Below are 16,829 nucleotides of genomic sequence, written 5' to 3'. Positions count from 1 at the left end.
TGTAATAAACAGGAAGGGGAAAGTAGCATAGAGAAAATGGAGAAAAATTGAGAGTTTTGTTCTGTGGTGTTAACTAGCGTTGGCAATGTTTTCACACGTCGTGGAACTGTCCGGAAAGATGCGAACAGAGGAAAAGGCCGGTTGGTCACGGGAGATAAATGTTAGTCAGAACTTATTCTTTTAATTTGTCTCCTTTAGTGTGTTAACTCTTTTTTTGGAAAAGCCAAGAGAGGAATCTTTTTTGCGAAATAAAGGAATTATTTTGAGTTTTGCAGATTCCACCATCCAGTTGCAATGCGACGCTAATAAAAACATTCATGGAAACGCTGAAGAGTGGAACCACTCTGTCTGCCTTCTTGTGCAGTTCAGACCTGAGCTCTCAGGTGACCAGTGACAGTTTTACTCATGATGATTTAAGTGCATCTCTACAAAGAATATCTGTGTTTTTCAGAAACGCAAGATTTGTGGCCTTTTAGCAGAGCTGACTCAAAAAGCACACTCAGCTTATCAAAGGCAGAAAAAAAAAAAAATCTAAAGAAAACCCAGGTGAGTCACTGGGAAGCTCTGCGGTTAGCATTCAGAATCGAGACAAAGGCAAAACAGAGACTGTAGTCTTTCATTGTGAGCTCAGGTTCAGGTGACTCACCTGTACAGCAGCAGCAACTGCAATATGTACCAGTCTACTTAGATTACTTCAACTCTTAAGAGGAATGGACAATGTAGTAGATTCGTATGTACATTTACCGATGTACTATTTTTCATCAGACATTGTCCTTTCACTCTCATTTTATTTTTCACAATGTTTCACACGGAGACAACCTGGATTAATATACCACAGGCCGTTTTCAACCAGTTTTAAAATGGAAATGTCCTCGAAACCAAAGTGGCCCAATGTGAAGAAGTAATCAATGATCTCTTTAACAACGTTTTCTGGAAAGTTGAGTTCAATTTCTCCAGCCACAGCCAGGCCCGCTGACTGGCTGGCCCGTAGAATTTGGAAATCATTGAAACAGAACCTACCAGGCAACATGAAGTAGGCCAAACGGGCTGAAAGAAAGCAACACGTTGCGCCACGATCTAAGAGAAATCAGTAACAGGAATAAAACATTGCACATATGTCAGTCTGGAAGGGGTAACAAAATTATTTCCGAGCCTTTGGGACTTTATTCAACAGAAGTAGAAACCTGGAACAGTTGTGAAGCTTTCCTGGAGTGAGCAGCCTCCCAAAACGAAACAAACAAAAAAAAAAAAGACTCAATCAGGAGGTTCAAGAAGAAGAACAAGATCTAAAGCAACTCGTCTCAAGCCTGCTGTGTTCTACACGGGTTCTGGAATCCAAATATTATATCAACTTTCCAATACAATATATAGTTTTTTGATGACTTACCAGAAACACTAAGAGAGAGAAAAGCCCATAACTTTAAATGAACTGTAGTGATACTGGAAATTAGAGGTGGGGAATATGGACTTAAAGTTTTATCACTGTATTTTGCGGTACTATTGTGATAACGATAAAAGTGATGATAAGACTTCTGTGTCCTTAGGTAACCATATGACTGCGGCAATTGTAGCCCCACAAGCTCAGTTAATGCTCCTGAGAAACGTTCCCGTTTGTTGGTAACGTGCTAAAAGTCCCGTCAACTAACTGTAACTATCAAAGGTTCAGAGTTCTGGTATTATTAGGGCTTTTGGAAGGCAAAAAGAAGGCAAGAGAAAAAAAGCTGCACAGCATAAACCAGAGAGAGCAGTCGTCCAGTCATGCAACAGCCCAACAAACCAGAGCCATGCTGAATGGTGCAACTCTGGAACATGACATAACTTACACATTAGTCATGGTAAGTCGTGTTAAACGTGACTAAATCCTGTCAGGAGAAACTCCGGCTGATGTGACACTACATTTGACACAGGCTGTACAGTTTGATTTGGGTTCTATCAAATCCAAAAATGAAAAATATATATGTAAACCTCTGAAGAAATAATTTAGGGCGTGACAGGAGAAGGCGTGTCAGTCCTCAATGTGGCCATCGCAGGTTCAAGTCCTTCGCCGCATGTCTTCTCCTCTCTCATGACCTTCTGACCTCTCCACTGACTGACAAACAAAAGCCACGGGAATTAAAAAAAATTTCCTGGAATAAAAAAAAAAAAAAGAACTTTTAATTAAAGGGAAGGTCATAAAAATGAAAGATTAAACTGATGTCATATCAGACTGTCTTTATGCAAAGACAGTCTTTGCATAAAAAAATTAATTTTTTATTTTGAAAATTTATAAATGAAATTAAAATTATTTTAATTTTAATTTTTAATTTTCAACCCCTATTGAAAATAAAAATCATATAACTTCATAGTTTTGACTCACCTGACATGGACCTTATACGTTTTCATTCATTCATACTTTCATTCAGTCAAACAATGTGTTGGTGTAACGCAACGCTTTACTGATGATTTTAATGTCTGTCACTGGTTTTCACAGTTATGATTTTGTGTTTTTGTGACGTAAAACACTTTGAGTTGCCTTGTTGCTGAAATCCATCCATTTTCGTCCAGCCTTGTCCCACTGGGGTCAGGACCCTGTTTGTCTCCAGCTGTCAACTGGGGGAGAGGCGGGGTCACCCGGACAGGTCGCCACCCGGACAGGTCGCCAGTCTGTCATTGGGCCTTGTTGCTGAAATGTACCATAAAAATAAACTTGATTTTAAAAAAATTAAATAAAAAATCGGACCCTGTCAGCCCAGCATGCAGGATGTGAGTCTGAAAGGTGCAAAGCCTCGGCTGACTGATCCAGAGGACAGGTGCCACCAAATGCCTTCAGTCTCTACAGATCCTACTGTAAGAACCAGTCACCATGGAAACCTGAGGATTGACTCACTGCTCCATTGACTCTATTGTCTTGTTCTCCCTCAGGACTGTTAGATGTTTTTTTTCTTCCTCTCTCTCTCTGGATTAGATGATATTCGACCCGCTTTGGTAACAGGGATCAAACCAGCAGCTCTGGACGCTTTATTGGTCCTGCGGTTGGAGTGTGCACACAAAGGGTGGAGTCGGAGCTGCTTTTTTTTTTTTTTCCACCCGCAGGGATCAAATCAGAACTTGAAGAGCCTCAGGAGGAAATCGAAGTTGCGCTGAGGCCCCCGGAAGCGCGACAGCTTCCCAGCCTGCGCCGAGATGCGTTTGAGAGCCCCGGTCTGCGGGGCTGCGGGGTCAAATCCCTTTTAAAATTGACCGTGCGGTGAGTGAGTGCGGCCATGCGGCGCACCGCGCTGGCGCTTCCACGCGTCCAGCCCTCTCCGCGGGCGGCGCGTAAAAGCGAGTGGCTCCGCAGCGCCCTGGCCCATCACCACTGCCCCGATCCGGCAGCCGAGAACGAGATCGTCGTCCTCGCCACCGGAATCGACCAGTACCTGCAGGAGGTCTTCCACCACTTGGCCCATCCCAGCCGGGACGACACGGTGTCCGGGGAGGACTTCGCCGCTCTCTGCGTCGTGCTGGGACTTCCCGGAGCTCAGAGGACGCCGGAAGCGGAGGATGGACGCGGCGGTGGCGAAGCGGAGCAGCAGCAGCAGGAGCAGCGCGCGGAGTTCGCGGATGTTTGTTCAGGTTTACCGGAGCGGCTTTCGTTTAGAGACTTTCACTCGCGGCTCTGCGGGTGTTTCCGAGTGCGCACTGCGCCCGGAGTCAGCGGGGGTCGCGCCTGGCGTCTGCCGGTTTCCCAGGACACGGAGCTGGTGGAGAGGCAGATCCGGCTCCGGTGGCCCCGGGTCCGGAGGAGGAAGTGTGTCAGCTTTGACCTCGGTCGAGATCAGACCGGAACCAGGAGCAGAACCGTGAGAAGCGGAGCCGAGGAGGAACTCCGTGAGCAAGGTACGCTCACTGCAGGAGACCTGCTGGAATTTTATACAGATGATCTTTCCAGGGCTCCTGTCAAAATAATAACTTTTGTACTTAAAAATAGTAATAATAATAATAATAATAATAATAATAATAAACATATTAAATGTTATGACGTTTATTTGAATTTTATGTGGCCAGCACATGATTTTACACATTTGTTTCAAATAATCTAAAAACAACAACAACAACAACAACAAATACATTTAATAAATAAATACTAAATCGGAAAAGTGTGGCAGGATTCATATAGAACTACTCGTGCTCCTGGGAGACTATTTATTGAATGTCTCTGTTCTACAGTGAGTTTGTTTACCCAGAATTGTTATTATTTACAACTCAGATCCAGCTCAGGTTTCTTGGATGGAGAACTTCAGGGATCTTCAATGCTCAAATCCTCCAGTTGAATTTAGGTGTGGACTTTGACTGGGCCGTTCTAACACTTCTATATTCCTTAATGTGAATAGAAGTGTGCCGTATAACATATTGGTCATGACGGCCGTCGAGTTTTTGAGTAAACAAATGTTTGAAGTTGACAGGAAATTTGAAAATATCACTTGATAATTATGTGTTATCAAGTAATGAAAGATTGGAAGATTAATACCTGAACACCAACTATAAAGCCTTAAAAAAAAATGCAAACATTTTAAAAAGACTTAAACAAATAAGCACAAGTAAAGCCTGGTGGCCCGCCAGGCTATTAATACACTGGGGAAAACGCTGGTGTCGTATATTCTCATTTATGTAGATTCTTTTATTCTCACAAGACTTCCCTTTCAAGCAGAAGTTAGATTTGCATGCAGACATTGTCACTATGTTCTGCCTCAAGGTGACAGAACATGTTACTAGCTACTAATATACCTTTGCTTGCTAGATAGCTTGATTTTTTGCATCTGTCATGGATAAGTGCAAATTCATCCTCAGTTGGCCGTTTAACGTTTGCTTTCGCTACTGCCTCACTTTTATTGTGAACCCTTACAAGGCTAAGTGGATTCTGTGCAAAACCCCCAAACATTTAGGGGAGAGCCGCAAACAAACCTTCAAAAATGTCACTTTTTGCTCTGATTGATTGGAATACAGCAGGATCCCCCAACAAACTGTTGTATTTGTAGTTTTCTCTGTCTTAAATTTTATCTTAAATTTTGTGTTAGGTTTCATTTAAGCGTTGACTGTAGCTCTGTGGATAGAATAGTCATCTTGTGATCGGAAGGTTGTAGGTTCGATTTCATCTTTCTCTGGTTAGATCTTGACGTCCCCTGAGCAAGGCACTAAACCCCAAGTTGTGAATGTGACCTCAAGTGATTGACAAAGTGATACACTGTATACAAGTTCAGTCTGTTCATCGTTTAGAAGTTTGACTTGCAGATATCATTTTATGTGTAATGAAACTTTAATTGAGTTTTTCTTTAATTGCTGAATAATTCAACTTTCCTGTGACGTTACAGTTTAGTTTTATGTCAGTTGCAGATATTTTGTAAATGATCGGCGAAAAGCACCAGGGGAGAATTTCAGTCAGTAATTAAGTGTTCAGTTTCCCTTATTTTTTAAAATGTATGTATTGCTTTTATTGGACAAGTCATGGTGGTATCTCCATTTTTTAAAATTTTCTTAAGTGAAATTTCTTCACGCTGACTTATAGTGAACTTGAACTCTTAACGCAGCGTCTTCTCCAGACGAGGTCGGCGCTCTCAGGGAGCTGGTTGAGGACCTGCGCTCTGCTCTGCAGGGGAGCGACGCTCGCTGTCTGGCCCTGGAGGTCGCTCTCAGACGGGAGAGGAGCCGGCCCCCCGCCGGCCCCTGCAGCCAAGGGGCCACCCTTTCTGTTCCCACACCCTGCGGCGAGCTCAAGCAGGTGAAACCGGGACAAACCGACAGGCCTAAAAGCCAGCCTGACGGGACGAGGAAGGGACAGAGGAGGTGGGACATCAGAGACCCCCTGCTGAGGGAACTGAAACTGATTCGGTCGTCACGTGACGGGCAGTTAGAGGAGGCCATCAAATTCAATGAGCGTTTGGAGGAAGAGCTGCAGTGGGCGTACCAGGAAGTTCGCAAGCTGCAGGGGTCGGAGTCGTCCCTGAGGAGGGAGAACAGCCAGATCAGGTGCTCTAAATATTCAGAAATGTAAGAAAGAAAAAAAAAAAAGTGAATTTATTGGAAATTTGTGATGATCTGTGATGCTGACAGGAGGCGGGCGGAGGAAGCCAGAGAGGCTCTCAACGTGGGGCTGCAGAAGGTCCGGCTGATCCAGGAACAGGCCCGGTTGGTGCCGCAGCTCCAGTCCAAGATCACCCAGCTGGAGACGGAGCTGCTGCGGTACAGGTACGGCGCCGGGTTCGGCCGGGTGAGCAGGAGAGTTCTGTGTCTGGGCGTGTTTCAAGATCCAGTTACACTTCATTTGCCTCTGTCCTTCTCTGACTTCTACAAGTCCTCACTCCTTGAAAGCAGTCAGGTTGCCTCAGAGGCTGCAGTAGGCCAGTGGTGGCGGCGACAGGGCAGCCCAGCATAAAAACACAGTTTTTACGTTAAAAGATACAAAATTCAGAGGTGCACTAGCAGGCATCAAAGGCCAACGGTGCACACCGCCTCGCACCCAGTTCACTGCTTCAAATATAGCTAAATCTGTTTTTAATGTCACTGTTACTGGTGTAAAAAAACAACAAAAAACATATTTAAAGTAAATATGATTCTTAGCCTGATGTGGATGGGGTGAGAGGGAGGTAGTAAAGCCTGGTGGGCTGCCAGGCTTATAATATACTGACAGAAACCCTGCTAGACTTGATCGTTGTCCGTCATTTTCTCTCAATCAGTTTATAATGGGTTTTTTTACCCGCCGGTTTTCAAAATGATATTAAGGGCACACAGTATATTCAATTTTATTTCATTTTCATTCGGCTCAACAAGCTGAGCAGAGGATCCACATCGTGCCTTTACACATCAAGCAGATGAATGGAAGTAACTTTTTCTCCGCAGTGACACTGATTGTGTTTTGAGTGACTTCATGTAAACAGTGAAATGAACCAACTTCACTCAAATTATGAATGATTCGTCTGCTGTGGCCCGACAGTCTCACAACTTCCTCCTGGTCCTCATGGACCCGATTTTGCACACCCGCTCATGTGTAATCAAATATTTCAGGTGTTTTGTTGTTGATCTGGAAGATAAAATCTCTCTGGCTCTGCTGCCACACTGGAGACTTCAGCCAAAAGTTTTGAAATCAGGGAACATTTCTCCAAGTGAAGTGATCGGAAGTGAGCAAGACTCTGAAAGATCGATGCGTTATGTCAAAACATTTCTGCCCTTGGCCACTAAATGGTCGTTGTCGTTGTTTCTGTCTCCAGCAGAATCGGCTGCACCTGCCTCTCTGAGAGCCAGTCGAGTCAACCTGAGGACCCGAGTGGTGAGACAGCTGGAGCGCCGCGGACAGCTGCGGACACGGCACGCCTGAAGGTTTTACTCCAGCTCATTCTCCCCCAGATGCAGAGGGTCTGCAGCGGGCGGTGGAAGGGAGAGCCGCCTCCGACGAAGAGGAAGACGACGGGAGTCTGGAGGAGACGGGAAACTGTTGCTCCTCAAAGGAGAAGAGCGTCGCCTCACGCAGTCCCGGCTGCGGCGAAGGGTCTGTCACCGTCCTGCTCTGTTGTTCATAGCCGAATGTTTGTGTAGAGAGGGATCCGATGCCACCTGTGATCTTCCAGATGTCAGAACAACACAGTCCATCGTCCTCTCTCTCCGAGTCGCTTGGAGCTCCTAAAGCGCCCTGGCTCTACTTCACACGGCACAGACTGCTGCAGCGGGACGGGGCCAAGCCAAGGGGAGAAAAACGGATGCGGAGGCTTTGGAAAGGTAAAGGTGAGTGGTTATTACCTAAAGTCAGCTAAAAGCCAAACCTAGGCAAAAGTATTGATCACCATAATCCTAAATATGGTTGGCTGCCCTTTTTTCTTCTTCATTGCAAAGTACCCAGCACTCTGTTAGCTGTAGCATCTTAACCAGGAAAACATTCAAACATAATTGTATGTATTAAGGGCAGTCACAGTATGCCAGATCTATTACTGGTATTCTGAATTTGCATGCATGACCTTCAAGGTCATGCAGTTGTGATCACAACCTGATTAGAATCAGCGTTATCAGAGCTATTTGTCCTAAATGGCTCTGATAACGACGTCATTAAGCATGACAATGACTATAAAACGGGACATTAATAGGGATGGACGGAATAAGTATTTGAAGTTCAACATCATTTACAACTTTAACTGTGACCAACAGGACAGGACACAGAGCGGTGTGTGTGCGTGTGGGGGGGTGCGTGCGTGTGTGTCTCCAAAGAGGCCTGAGGACGAGGCGGAGAGGACACGTCTGTCTCTGCTGGAGGACAAACTCACAGATTCACTCACCCTGCTGCTACAGCTGCGCAACACGGTGCTCACACACGCACAAACAAACCCACTATCCCACAGGGAGGGACAGAGATGCTCTTCATACAGCTTCACAGCGCCATCTAGTGTTTGACCTGCCAGTTCACTTCCTGTTGCTTTCCATGTGGGTCGTTTCCGGTCTTTCATTTATACAGTAGCGGCTCTTTTAAATGACGTCAGCTGGTTGTATTGTGTGTTTGTACATAAGGAACAGCGTATAGAGGTTAGAGAATGACTAATGTTTAAACTTTGTGCATGTAAGTGCGGCAAGCTCTCACTAGTCTAGTCCCTTAAAGCTCTTTTGTACGCAACACATTTCTTCTAAAAAAAAAGGAGGTCTTGAGTCTGATGGTTATCTCTAAGTCTTTACTGGACTTAATAAAAGGAAATAAAAATAACAAACAGATTCAAAACAAATAGAAAGTGACGGTCAAAGGACTGTGTTGCTCTCCAGGTGCCAGACTTCTACAATGAGCAAGTGCTTTCATCTTTCATAAACGAATGAGTCACTAACCAATCAGAAGGCACCACGTAATAAGCTTAAACATGATATAATTACAGATGCTTATCTTTTTCAAATGGCAACAAATGAAACTCAAAATAACACAAAATATATTATAATATTTTGTGTAATGTCAACACGAAATAACATTTTGTGTGAAGTTCCAAAAATGTATACATGGCTCCTACAGTGCCTGAGGTGCAAGACGTAAAGGTTAAGGGTCACCTGAACATCGTTGCGCCAGCCACATGCCAGGCCGCTGCACAGTGCAATCCCCCGCCTCAAATGACCGCCACCAAATGACCGCCACCAAATGACCGCCACCAAATGACCGCCACCAAATGCCATCCAGCGCCTTTGTGCCGCTCTCTGGAACGCCAGGCTGACACTTCAAGAGTTTGAAATTGTTGGCCGATTTTCAAAACCTGAGAGACGAGGCGAACGATGACAAAAATCTTAAGTATGACAGGTTTTTGTCGTGTGTGTGGTGTCGAGCCACATGGCAGGAGCAAATTCACTCACCAACATTCAGTCTTAGAAAACCTCTGGAGACCAAATGTGAGTTCAGAGTGAACAGAACGAAGAAGAAGCAATGGCGATTAGTTTGTGGACTGTACTTAAGAGAAAAAACAACACAAAGATGTCTCTGATGTCCGCTGGACTTTCTGGTGCGCCGTGGCAGTTGTTTTTGGTCGTCTTCAGTTTGTGTCTGTGATCCCATCAACTCGCTTTCTGATTGGCTACTTGTCACATGCAACAGGCAGCATTGTCATTTGTCCTCGAGGAACATGACACACAGTACGATATCAGGCCAGGACAATCCAATGTGACGAACGCCCCAGATTTGAGGTTGGAGCGGTTCCGACATCCTTCCGAGTGGACGGGATCGCTCTCAACACACCACACACACACGAGAGGATAATGAGATTATCCACTTGTCCCTTCTCGACACATGGAAAGGAAAACTGGGAGCTCAGTGCATCACTCTTATCAGTCCATTCAGATTACTGATTACAATTTGTCAGCCTCTTCTGTCTGTTCTTTGATCCTCATCACTGAGTCAGACTCTGGATTTTCCCTTAGAATGTGTCACGCACGGTCCTGGAGAAAATGGTGGTGGATAGTCTTGGTATCCGCAGCAAAGCTGAAGCTGGTATTTCTGCTCTGCACTCAGTTCTTTTCCTGTTCTAGTGTTGCTCATTTGCTAAACCTTTTTGCTGATCTGTGCAGGTCAACCCCAGGCCCTGCAGGCCGCTGGCGCTGACGGCCTCAGCATCCACTTGACCCCCAGCGACCTTCCCAAAGGAAAAGGGGAGGAGGACGAGGGAGGAGGGCAGAATGGAGAGAAACATTTGCATCCACCTGCAGGGCGTCAAACGAACAATATTAACTCTCTGCTCATCTCCGGTTAAGAAGCTAACCTCTGTCATTCCTGTTTTATTGCATATAATACTGACATGTTTACACTGTTAACCTTAAATATGCCTACTTAATCCAAACGGCTATTTTACATGTATCTAATTATATAAAAATAATATTTACATAGAGCACTTGTGTAGAAATAAAGAGTTCTAATTATGTACATGTATGCATTTTGGGTTTCTGAACTTCCTTGTAACCTACCTCAGTCCTTGGCTGCTCAGTCAATAAAGCAGATCTACTTATGTCATTGTGTCGATGCGCTTCTTGTGGAAACCAAGCGTAGTCAACATGTCAACTAGCTAAGAAACATTTGACATTTTCAAAACATTAGCTGAAAGTAGAAAAGTAAAATGAGCTGATGACATGGTGAGCAGGGCTGCAGGATGAGAGCGAGTCTCAGTTATGAGGACCGAGCCTCCAACCAACCGGCAGACGGACTCTGTAACAACTAGTTCTGTTGTTATGACCAGATTTGTTACCAGGATGAACGGGTCTCCTGAATGTCTCCAACAACCGATTTCTTGAGGTGTAAATGGGGGAAAAAACCCAAACAGGATAAATTGATAGTTATTTACAGTCACACAGGAAACATTGAATTCTTTTGGGATACACTACTAGCAAAAGTTAAGGATACGTGACGTTTGGATGGAATTTAACCAATAAAAGGACATTTTAGGTGGATTTATTTAGGTCACATATACGACCATCAGCATTACACAGTGACATCAACTAGCAGGCTTTTAAAACCCTGAGTGATTTACAGGACGGACCCTGGAAAGTAATCAGAAAACAAGAAACAAGCCTTTATTACATAAACCCAAGCAACAAAAACAATAAATGTTACCAAAGAACATTTACATAGACATCGATCATTAGAGCTAAAACAAATCTAAGGTGAGTCAAAAGAATAAATCAAAGTTAACTCTTCAAAGCGGTGTGCTCTAACAGCTTTTAAGCAGCACGTGTCTCCCTCCTGCTGCCCCGCCCTGCTGACGAGACAAACCAGGCCTGAGCGCTTGTTCCAATAAACAGTTGAATTGTTATATTCATAAGTTAACCCAGCAAAAATGTAAGGGAGCACAAATTGCCATTTTGAACGACATCTGACCAAATGTCATTTGGTCAGATCCGGATCTGACAAAAGAACAACACAAACAAAGCAACTGTATGAAATAATATAGTCATTTATTTATTTCCAGCAAATTACAATGTCCTGCAGAGAGAAAGCCTTCCTCCTGCCTCACAGAAGGGGGGCTTTTTAGAAGACAAACATGTAAAAGACGTCAGACATTACAAGACTGCATTTGTCTACATCAGTATTCCCTACAGGTAGAATAGAGTGGACATTACGGTAATGTGGACATTACGGTTCAACAGCTCGATCTGGCTGCGGATGCTGGCGGCCTGTCAGTGGGATTCCCTGTTAGGGCTCAATAGTTTAAAGCACTTGGTTATACAAAGCAGAAGCTGGGTGGTGAGTGTTATTAGATTGCTTTTGGAACAATGTCTACTTTCTATCTTGGAAGCTCACTTCTAGTGTTTCCCAGATGTCTGCTGTGCCACATGAACAAAAAGCGATGGTCACACCTCTGCTATCCGTGGCCGCAGTCATTTTCACACTCACACATTGCAGTAATCACACTGTACATCATTTATTTATCCAATCTAATTAAACAAACACTACTCTGTGGCTTACGTAACTCCTGATTGGTTACTCTAAAAGTTGAGCTTGGCTCTGACAGATTAAGACCGTCTCATTTCATCGACAGGTGTGTTTCTCATTTCAGGAGGGACATTTCTGTGTGTAATCTGTTCATGTGACGACTCCTATTAGGCACTGTGATAGTCATTAAGCTCACTGCTGTCATATTACAATGAGAACCAAAATGCTGGCCAATGGCCATTTGCAGATAGGAAATCTGACAACACTGATGACAAATGGACTCAGCCCAAAGAAAATGACAAAATAAACAACCTTACATATAGAATAAATATAGTATGTACAATTTGCTTTGTGTGCTTCTAAAAAATAAATAGATGTAGCATTTCTTGCCTTTTTATAGAAGTATACACAACTTTTCGTTGAAGAAGAGAAAAAATGCTGGCATTGGTTTGATAAAGAGTGTCAAGGATACAAACGGATAGAGATAGATGGAAGGATGAAAAGCCAAAGGCAAAGTGGCAGCCATGTCTCTGGGTGGGCAATTTGAATACGGAGAACAAGTTCTTTATGTAAGTTAAGCCTTGCAGTGCCATCTGGTGGTGGATTTGCTAACTACAGTACATTGATGCATTCGGATGGCACAGAAAAGGTTGCTCTTTGCTTAAAGTAGTTGTATGCTCGATTTCATTTAAGAACACAAAACAATCATCTCTGAGAGATAAAAAGATTAGGACAAAGAAATGGAATATAAAAAATTAAAAAACCAAGCTCAAAAACACCTGACATTAAAAAAAAAAATCTTTAAGACCACAAAGCAAAGGATTTTTAACAATTAAAATCAATTTTTGCACATTCGCACTTTGTGCTCTGCTTGTGCTTTTTGCTGGCCCCGTTAAGAAAAACAACAACAAACAATTAAAAGTAAAACATCACATGATGCTTTCTCCTCCAACATAATTTCTACTTGGAAGCCTGTCCAAATAGATAACAACCACAGGCCATTAAAGACAGGAAGAGCTGATCTGATGACAGGCCGTTTGTGTAGGGTGGGAAGAAGAATATATATATATATATGCTAAAGTGGAACAGCAAAACACTAGTGAAGATTCTTGTCCTTAAATAAACTTCATCCAAGAGTTCAGATTCATCCCATACCATACAGATGAATGTTAGAAGATCCTATTTACGTTTTACACGAGAAAAAAAAAAAAGACAACAAAAAATGGCACTGTTCATCGAATAGGACAACAACAAAAAAACAACTTTTATTTATTTAACTGTATCACTGAGTTAAATAAATAAAATGTTACTTCACTATCACTGGTTTCTTGTTATAAGTTCTTTGTATAATTAGTATCTTTTATGCGTCAAGGTTTATTATATTCTCTCAAAAATGGTTTATTTTTGACAACATGGGTTGTTGCTGATGCTAACGACTTAGCATTGTCAAAAAAAAGTCCCCCAGTTTGGAGTTCTGAGTTACTACATTTTTTAACGTACCCTCGTGTTAGCATGTTGTGTAGAGTGACATCACCTTAGTAGAAACAATATTGAAAGAGGTAAAAGTTTTCTAAAAAGTAAAACACCCAGCTGCTTCTAGCTAGCAGTTGCTAAGAATACAATGAGTCCCATGAGTTACTTTAAAGATGTCTTGCAGTCTTTTAACAGTCTATAACCCATCTTTTATATTGAAAAGAGCTTTATAGCAGCAGAAGGAATTATCATTGTCTATAGAGCAACATGAGCTTTGTTAGCTAGCTCGTTGCTGGACTCTTCCTCTTTGTTCCCGTAGCACAGTAAAGCTATTTCAGGCAATTTCATTGGAGCAAATGGATTTTATAAGTTGGTGTTTTAAAAAAAAAGCTACTGAAAAAAATTAAACGTTGCTCATTTTGTGACTTCAAAAACAGAGGGAAAAACCAACCTTTAAACTAGCCAGAAGCTGGTACAAGATTCTCATGGTAAATAAAATATAAATATGACAGCTTCACTGTAGTTAGATCATTTTAAACTGAAATGATCTATTTGCTTTTGTTTAAACATTGTAGCTAAAATGTACTTTTACAGCTGGAGTTTTAAAACAGTGTTGCTTTAAAAAGAGTTATGTGTCGAGCTGCTTAGTTCCCACATCTTCACTGCCTGCTACTTATGTGACTGTAGATTTCCAGCTCTGCATTTCTCCTTGCTCTACACAGCAGAAGAACTTTTAAGCACAAGGCAACGGTACGATGAGGAATCTTTGTGGTTTTGAACGGTTACTTTCTAAAACGTGGGTCTGCTTTGATACTGGTGACCAACCCATGCCTGACCAAATTACTTAAAAGTAAAAAAAACAAATACTAATTAGTATGCCACCAACAATGGCCTATGTTTCCACACAGAATATAAGCTCTCGGAATCTTTCATCTGCTGTCAGACTAATGAAGCACTGTGTCAGCATGTCCTAGCAATTTAAGAAAGGCACGATTTAACACCCAGATCTACGGAAATGTTTTAACTGCCAGAGCTAGGAAATAAATTCAGGAGCAATAAAAGTTGTGAAAGTTTCTCGCTTTGATGAGAAAATTTCTTGTTTTAACAAGATGCAAGCTATAATAAGAAAGTTACTCAATTTAACGGGAAGAAAAAAAAATGCTCCTCTGACAAATTACAACTTGCTAAAAAGGCCTGAAGGGGCTCACTATGATTTTCCTCTAGATATGTAAAAGACATGTTGTTATGACCTTTATTACTTAAAAGAGAAGATATTTTGGTTTTAATGAGATATTAACCTCGTCATAATGAGCTTTGCATCTTGTCATAACAATAACTTTTCCCCATTTATAAAGGAGATACTCCCTCTGAATTTATTTCCAAGCTCTGACAGTTAAATGCTTCCATCAAACTACCTTTGAACCTTTGAGCCCATCACTGAAATCAACTCTGAAGATTAACTGCTATGCATAGCATCGTATTGAGTTTTCTTTGTTTTATAGGATTTCCCTGGAAAAGAAAACAAACAAGGAACCTAATCTCATAAAAAAGCTTCTTCCCTGACCTTAAGCATTCCACACTAAACTCTCAGGTGCTCAAACAAAAACATATCCATGTTTTATCTCAGAAAGGCTGGATTTTTCTCTGAATACAGGCACCAAACACGTGCTATTCCAATATTTAACCTGCTACTGCCTGAACCGATTATCATAAAAAAAAATATAAACTCTTTGTGTGTTTTCTGTCAAGCAGGTGCTAAATTAAGTAGATATTTGTATCCGAAAGATATTTAGTATGCAAACAAGCCTAAACTAGGTATAATTGGGAATTAATCTGAATGCTAAATGGCAGCAAAGTGCTTTCAAAGTGATCCGTGGTGCGAGTGAAATATGCATCAACAGGCACATTAAGGCAAATTTTACAACAATGAATCTAAAAGGGGTTAAAGATAAACCAGTGGTGGTGGACTCTAAGGATGTTGAACGTGCACGTTCGATATTATTAGGAAAAAGGTGAAAACATTTCCCACTGCACTGAATGAGCAAAACCTTGATGGACTATCTTCCGGTCTGTTAAGTTTTGACAAAATTTATGAGGGACAGCAAACACTGGGAGCGCGTCTTCAAACCAAGACCTGGAGTCTGCGCTAAAAGAGAATTTAGGTCCAGTCCCCTGAAGTAAAACCAGAGTCTCGTTTGCTACAGTAATGAAGCATAACAACAGAGAAGAAAAAATGCATTTAACCAAAAACACAAGACATGACTTTAAAGTTAATTCAACAGCACTTGGAGATTAAGCATTCGTTCTCGGCTTGTTTGGATGTGTGGGGTTTTTGTGCTTTTTTTTTTTTTTTAAAACAAAAGGGCTTACGTCCCCATTGAAAATAATGAGGACTTGCCGTACACATAGAACAGATATCAAATCATACCAACTGCATCGTTTGTTAACAATAAGAATATTAATAAAAGTGGTAGGACTCAGGTGTTAGGTAAGATTAAGTAGCGTTGGAGCCTGTGAGGCTGGATCTATCATTGGTCAGAGTTTTTTCTTTTCTTTTGTTTTTTTTTTTGCATGTTGGGGATTGAGATGAAGAGGTCTGTGTTCCGTGGTGACAGCAAGACTCAGGATTTACATGCTGCTGCTGTGCCGACAGTAAAACAGCGTCCTGATATCCTGAGGGTGAGATTCTGACAAGAACTCGTCATCCAGAGCCCTTCGGGAGATCAACCCTTTTATTGTAGATGTCCGCTGTCAGACTCAGGCATACGGGTGATGTTCATCAAGTTCATCAAGTTTTTTTGCATGCAAGCTTACAGTATGTGCAAGTTTTAGGGGTTTTTTTGTGCGTTGTTTGCATGTATTCAGTTGCCTAAATTGGAGTCTCTGTCCCCGATGAACCAACGCATGTGGAAGCAGAGGGCGAGGAAGCCGGTTCCCAGGAGGTCGCCCAGAGCGGTCAGGTACGGGATGGAGAAGTTGTCGGGGTCCATGCCTCGGCCCCACATCCAGTGAACCATCCAGTCAGCCAGGTACAGGAGGATTGCGACCTGCAGCAGAGACAATTTAAGCACGTTGGGCCTAGACTCAGCAACATGCCGCGATCTGCCAAGATGCTAAAGCATTTTTGTAACGCAATTATTGGAAATCAACCACAAAGTATCTGGATTATTTTTCTACTTTCAGTTTTTGCAACCAGTGAATTTAATCATCAATGAAACATCAGTTTTAAAATGTATATCCTCCTGCTGGACAAAATCATTAAAAGCAACAGTAATACCGCAGGGCAGAGGTCACCTAACTGTTTACGCTCTGCGTAGACGACGGGTGCTTGCTCCGTATCAGGAGGGTTAAATAAAGCATGTAATTTTTCATTGCAAATTCAAATAGCTCACTGGACATTAAACTGTTTTTGTTCAGTCTTCATTTTGATACAGCTTTCATAAACACCCTATTTTTGTTTATGAAGGAC

General features: G+C 42.4%; 2 protein-coding genes across 10 annotated transcripts in view; one reads left to right on the top strand and one right to left on the bottom strand.

The window, feature by feature from the left end:
- Positions 1-2,659: 2,659 nt before the first annotated feature.
- On the top strand, positions 2,660-10,460 carry LOC102233317 (EF-hand and coiled-coil domain-containing protein 1-like). Of its 9 annotated transcripts, none has more exons than XM_023325628.1 (9): positions 2,660-3,858; positions 5,559-5,985; positions 6,070-6,204; positions 7,227-7,282; positions 7,360-7,501; positions 7,581-7,734; positions 8,152-8,304; positions 9,886-9,955; positions 10,033-10,460. In XM_023325628.1, exons 1-9 carry the CDS (start codon positions 3,243-3,245, stop codon positions 10,212-10,214), a joined length of 1,935 nt encoding a protein of 644 aa, XP_023181396.1. In that variant the 5' UTR covers positions 2,660-3,242; the 3' UTR covers positions 10,215-10,460. The 9 variants fall into 9 exon arrangements, with proteins under 9 accessions (XP_023181396.1, XP_023181395.1, XP_023181398.1 ...); XM_023325627.1 differs by having other exon boundaries at positions 7,224-7,282; XM_023325625.1 differs by having other exon boundaries at positions 2,662-3,858; positions 5,547-5,985.
- Positions 10,461-11,388: 928 nt separating this feature from the next.
- Positions 11,389-16,829, bottom strand: part of LOC102227159 (solute carrier family 41 member 1) — a 32,388-nt gene continuing 26,947 nt past the window's right edge. The window contains exon 11 of the mRNA XM_005799061.3: positions 11,389-16,407. Within this exon, the coding sequence (XP_005799118.1) occupies positions 16,222-16,407 (186 nt within the window). The 3' untranslated portion in view covers positions 11,389-16,221. The remainder of the gene's footprint in view (positions 16,408-16,829) is intronic.

This window comes from Xiphophorus maculatus, chromosome 20, assembly GCF_002775205.1.
Source record: "Xiphophorus maculatus strain JP 163 A chromosome 20, X_maculatus-5.0-male, whole genome shotgun sequence".
In the NCBI taxonomy this organism is placed as follows: domain Eukaryota; kingdom Metazoa; phylum Chordata; class Actinopteri; order Cyprinodontiformes; family Poeciliidae; genus Xiphophorus; species Xiphophorus maculatus.
This window is presented reverse-complemented; position numbering and strand designations above follow the sequence as displayed.

Coding starts and splice junctions, on each gene's coding strand:
- LOC102233317 (XM_023325624.1), top strand. CDS start 3,243: ATGCGGCGCACCGCGCTGGCGCTTCCACGCGTCCAGCCCTCTCCGCGG. Junction 5,986..6,069: donor AGGGAGAACAGCCAGATCAG/GTGCTCTAAATA, acceptor TGATGCTGACAG/GAGGCGGGCGGAGGAAGCCA. Junction 8,305..9,885: donor TGCTACAGCTGCGCAACACG/GTGCTCACACAC, acceptor ATTTTCCCTTAG/AATGTGTCACGCACGGTCCT.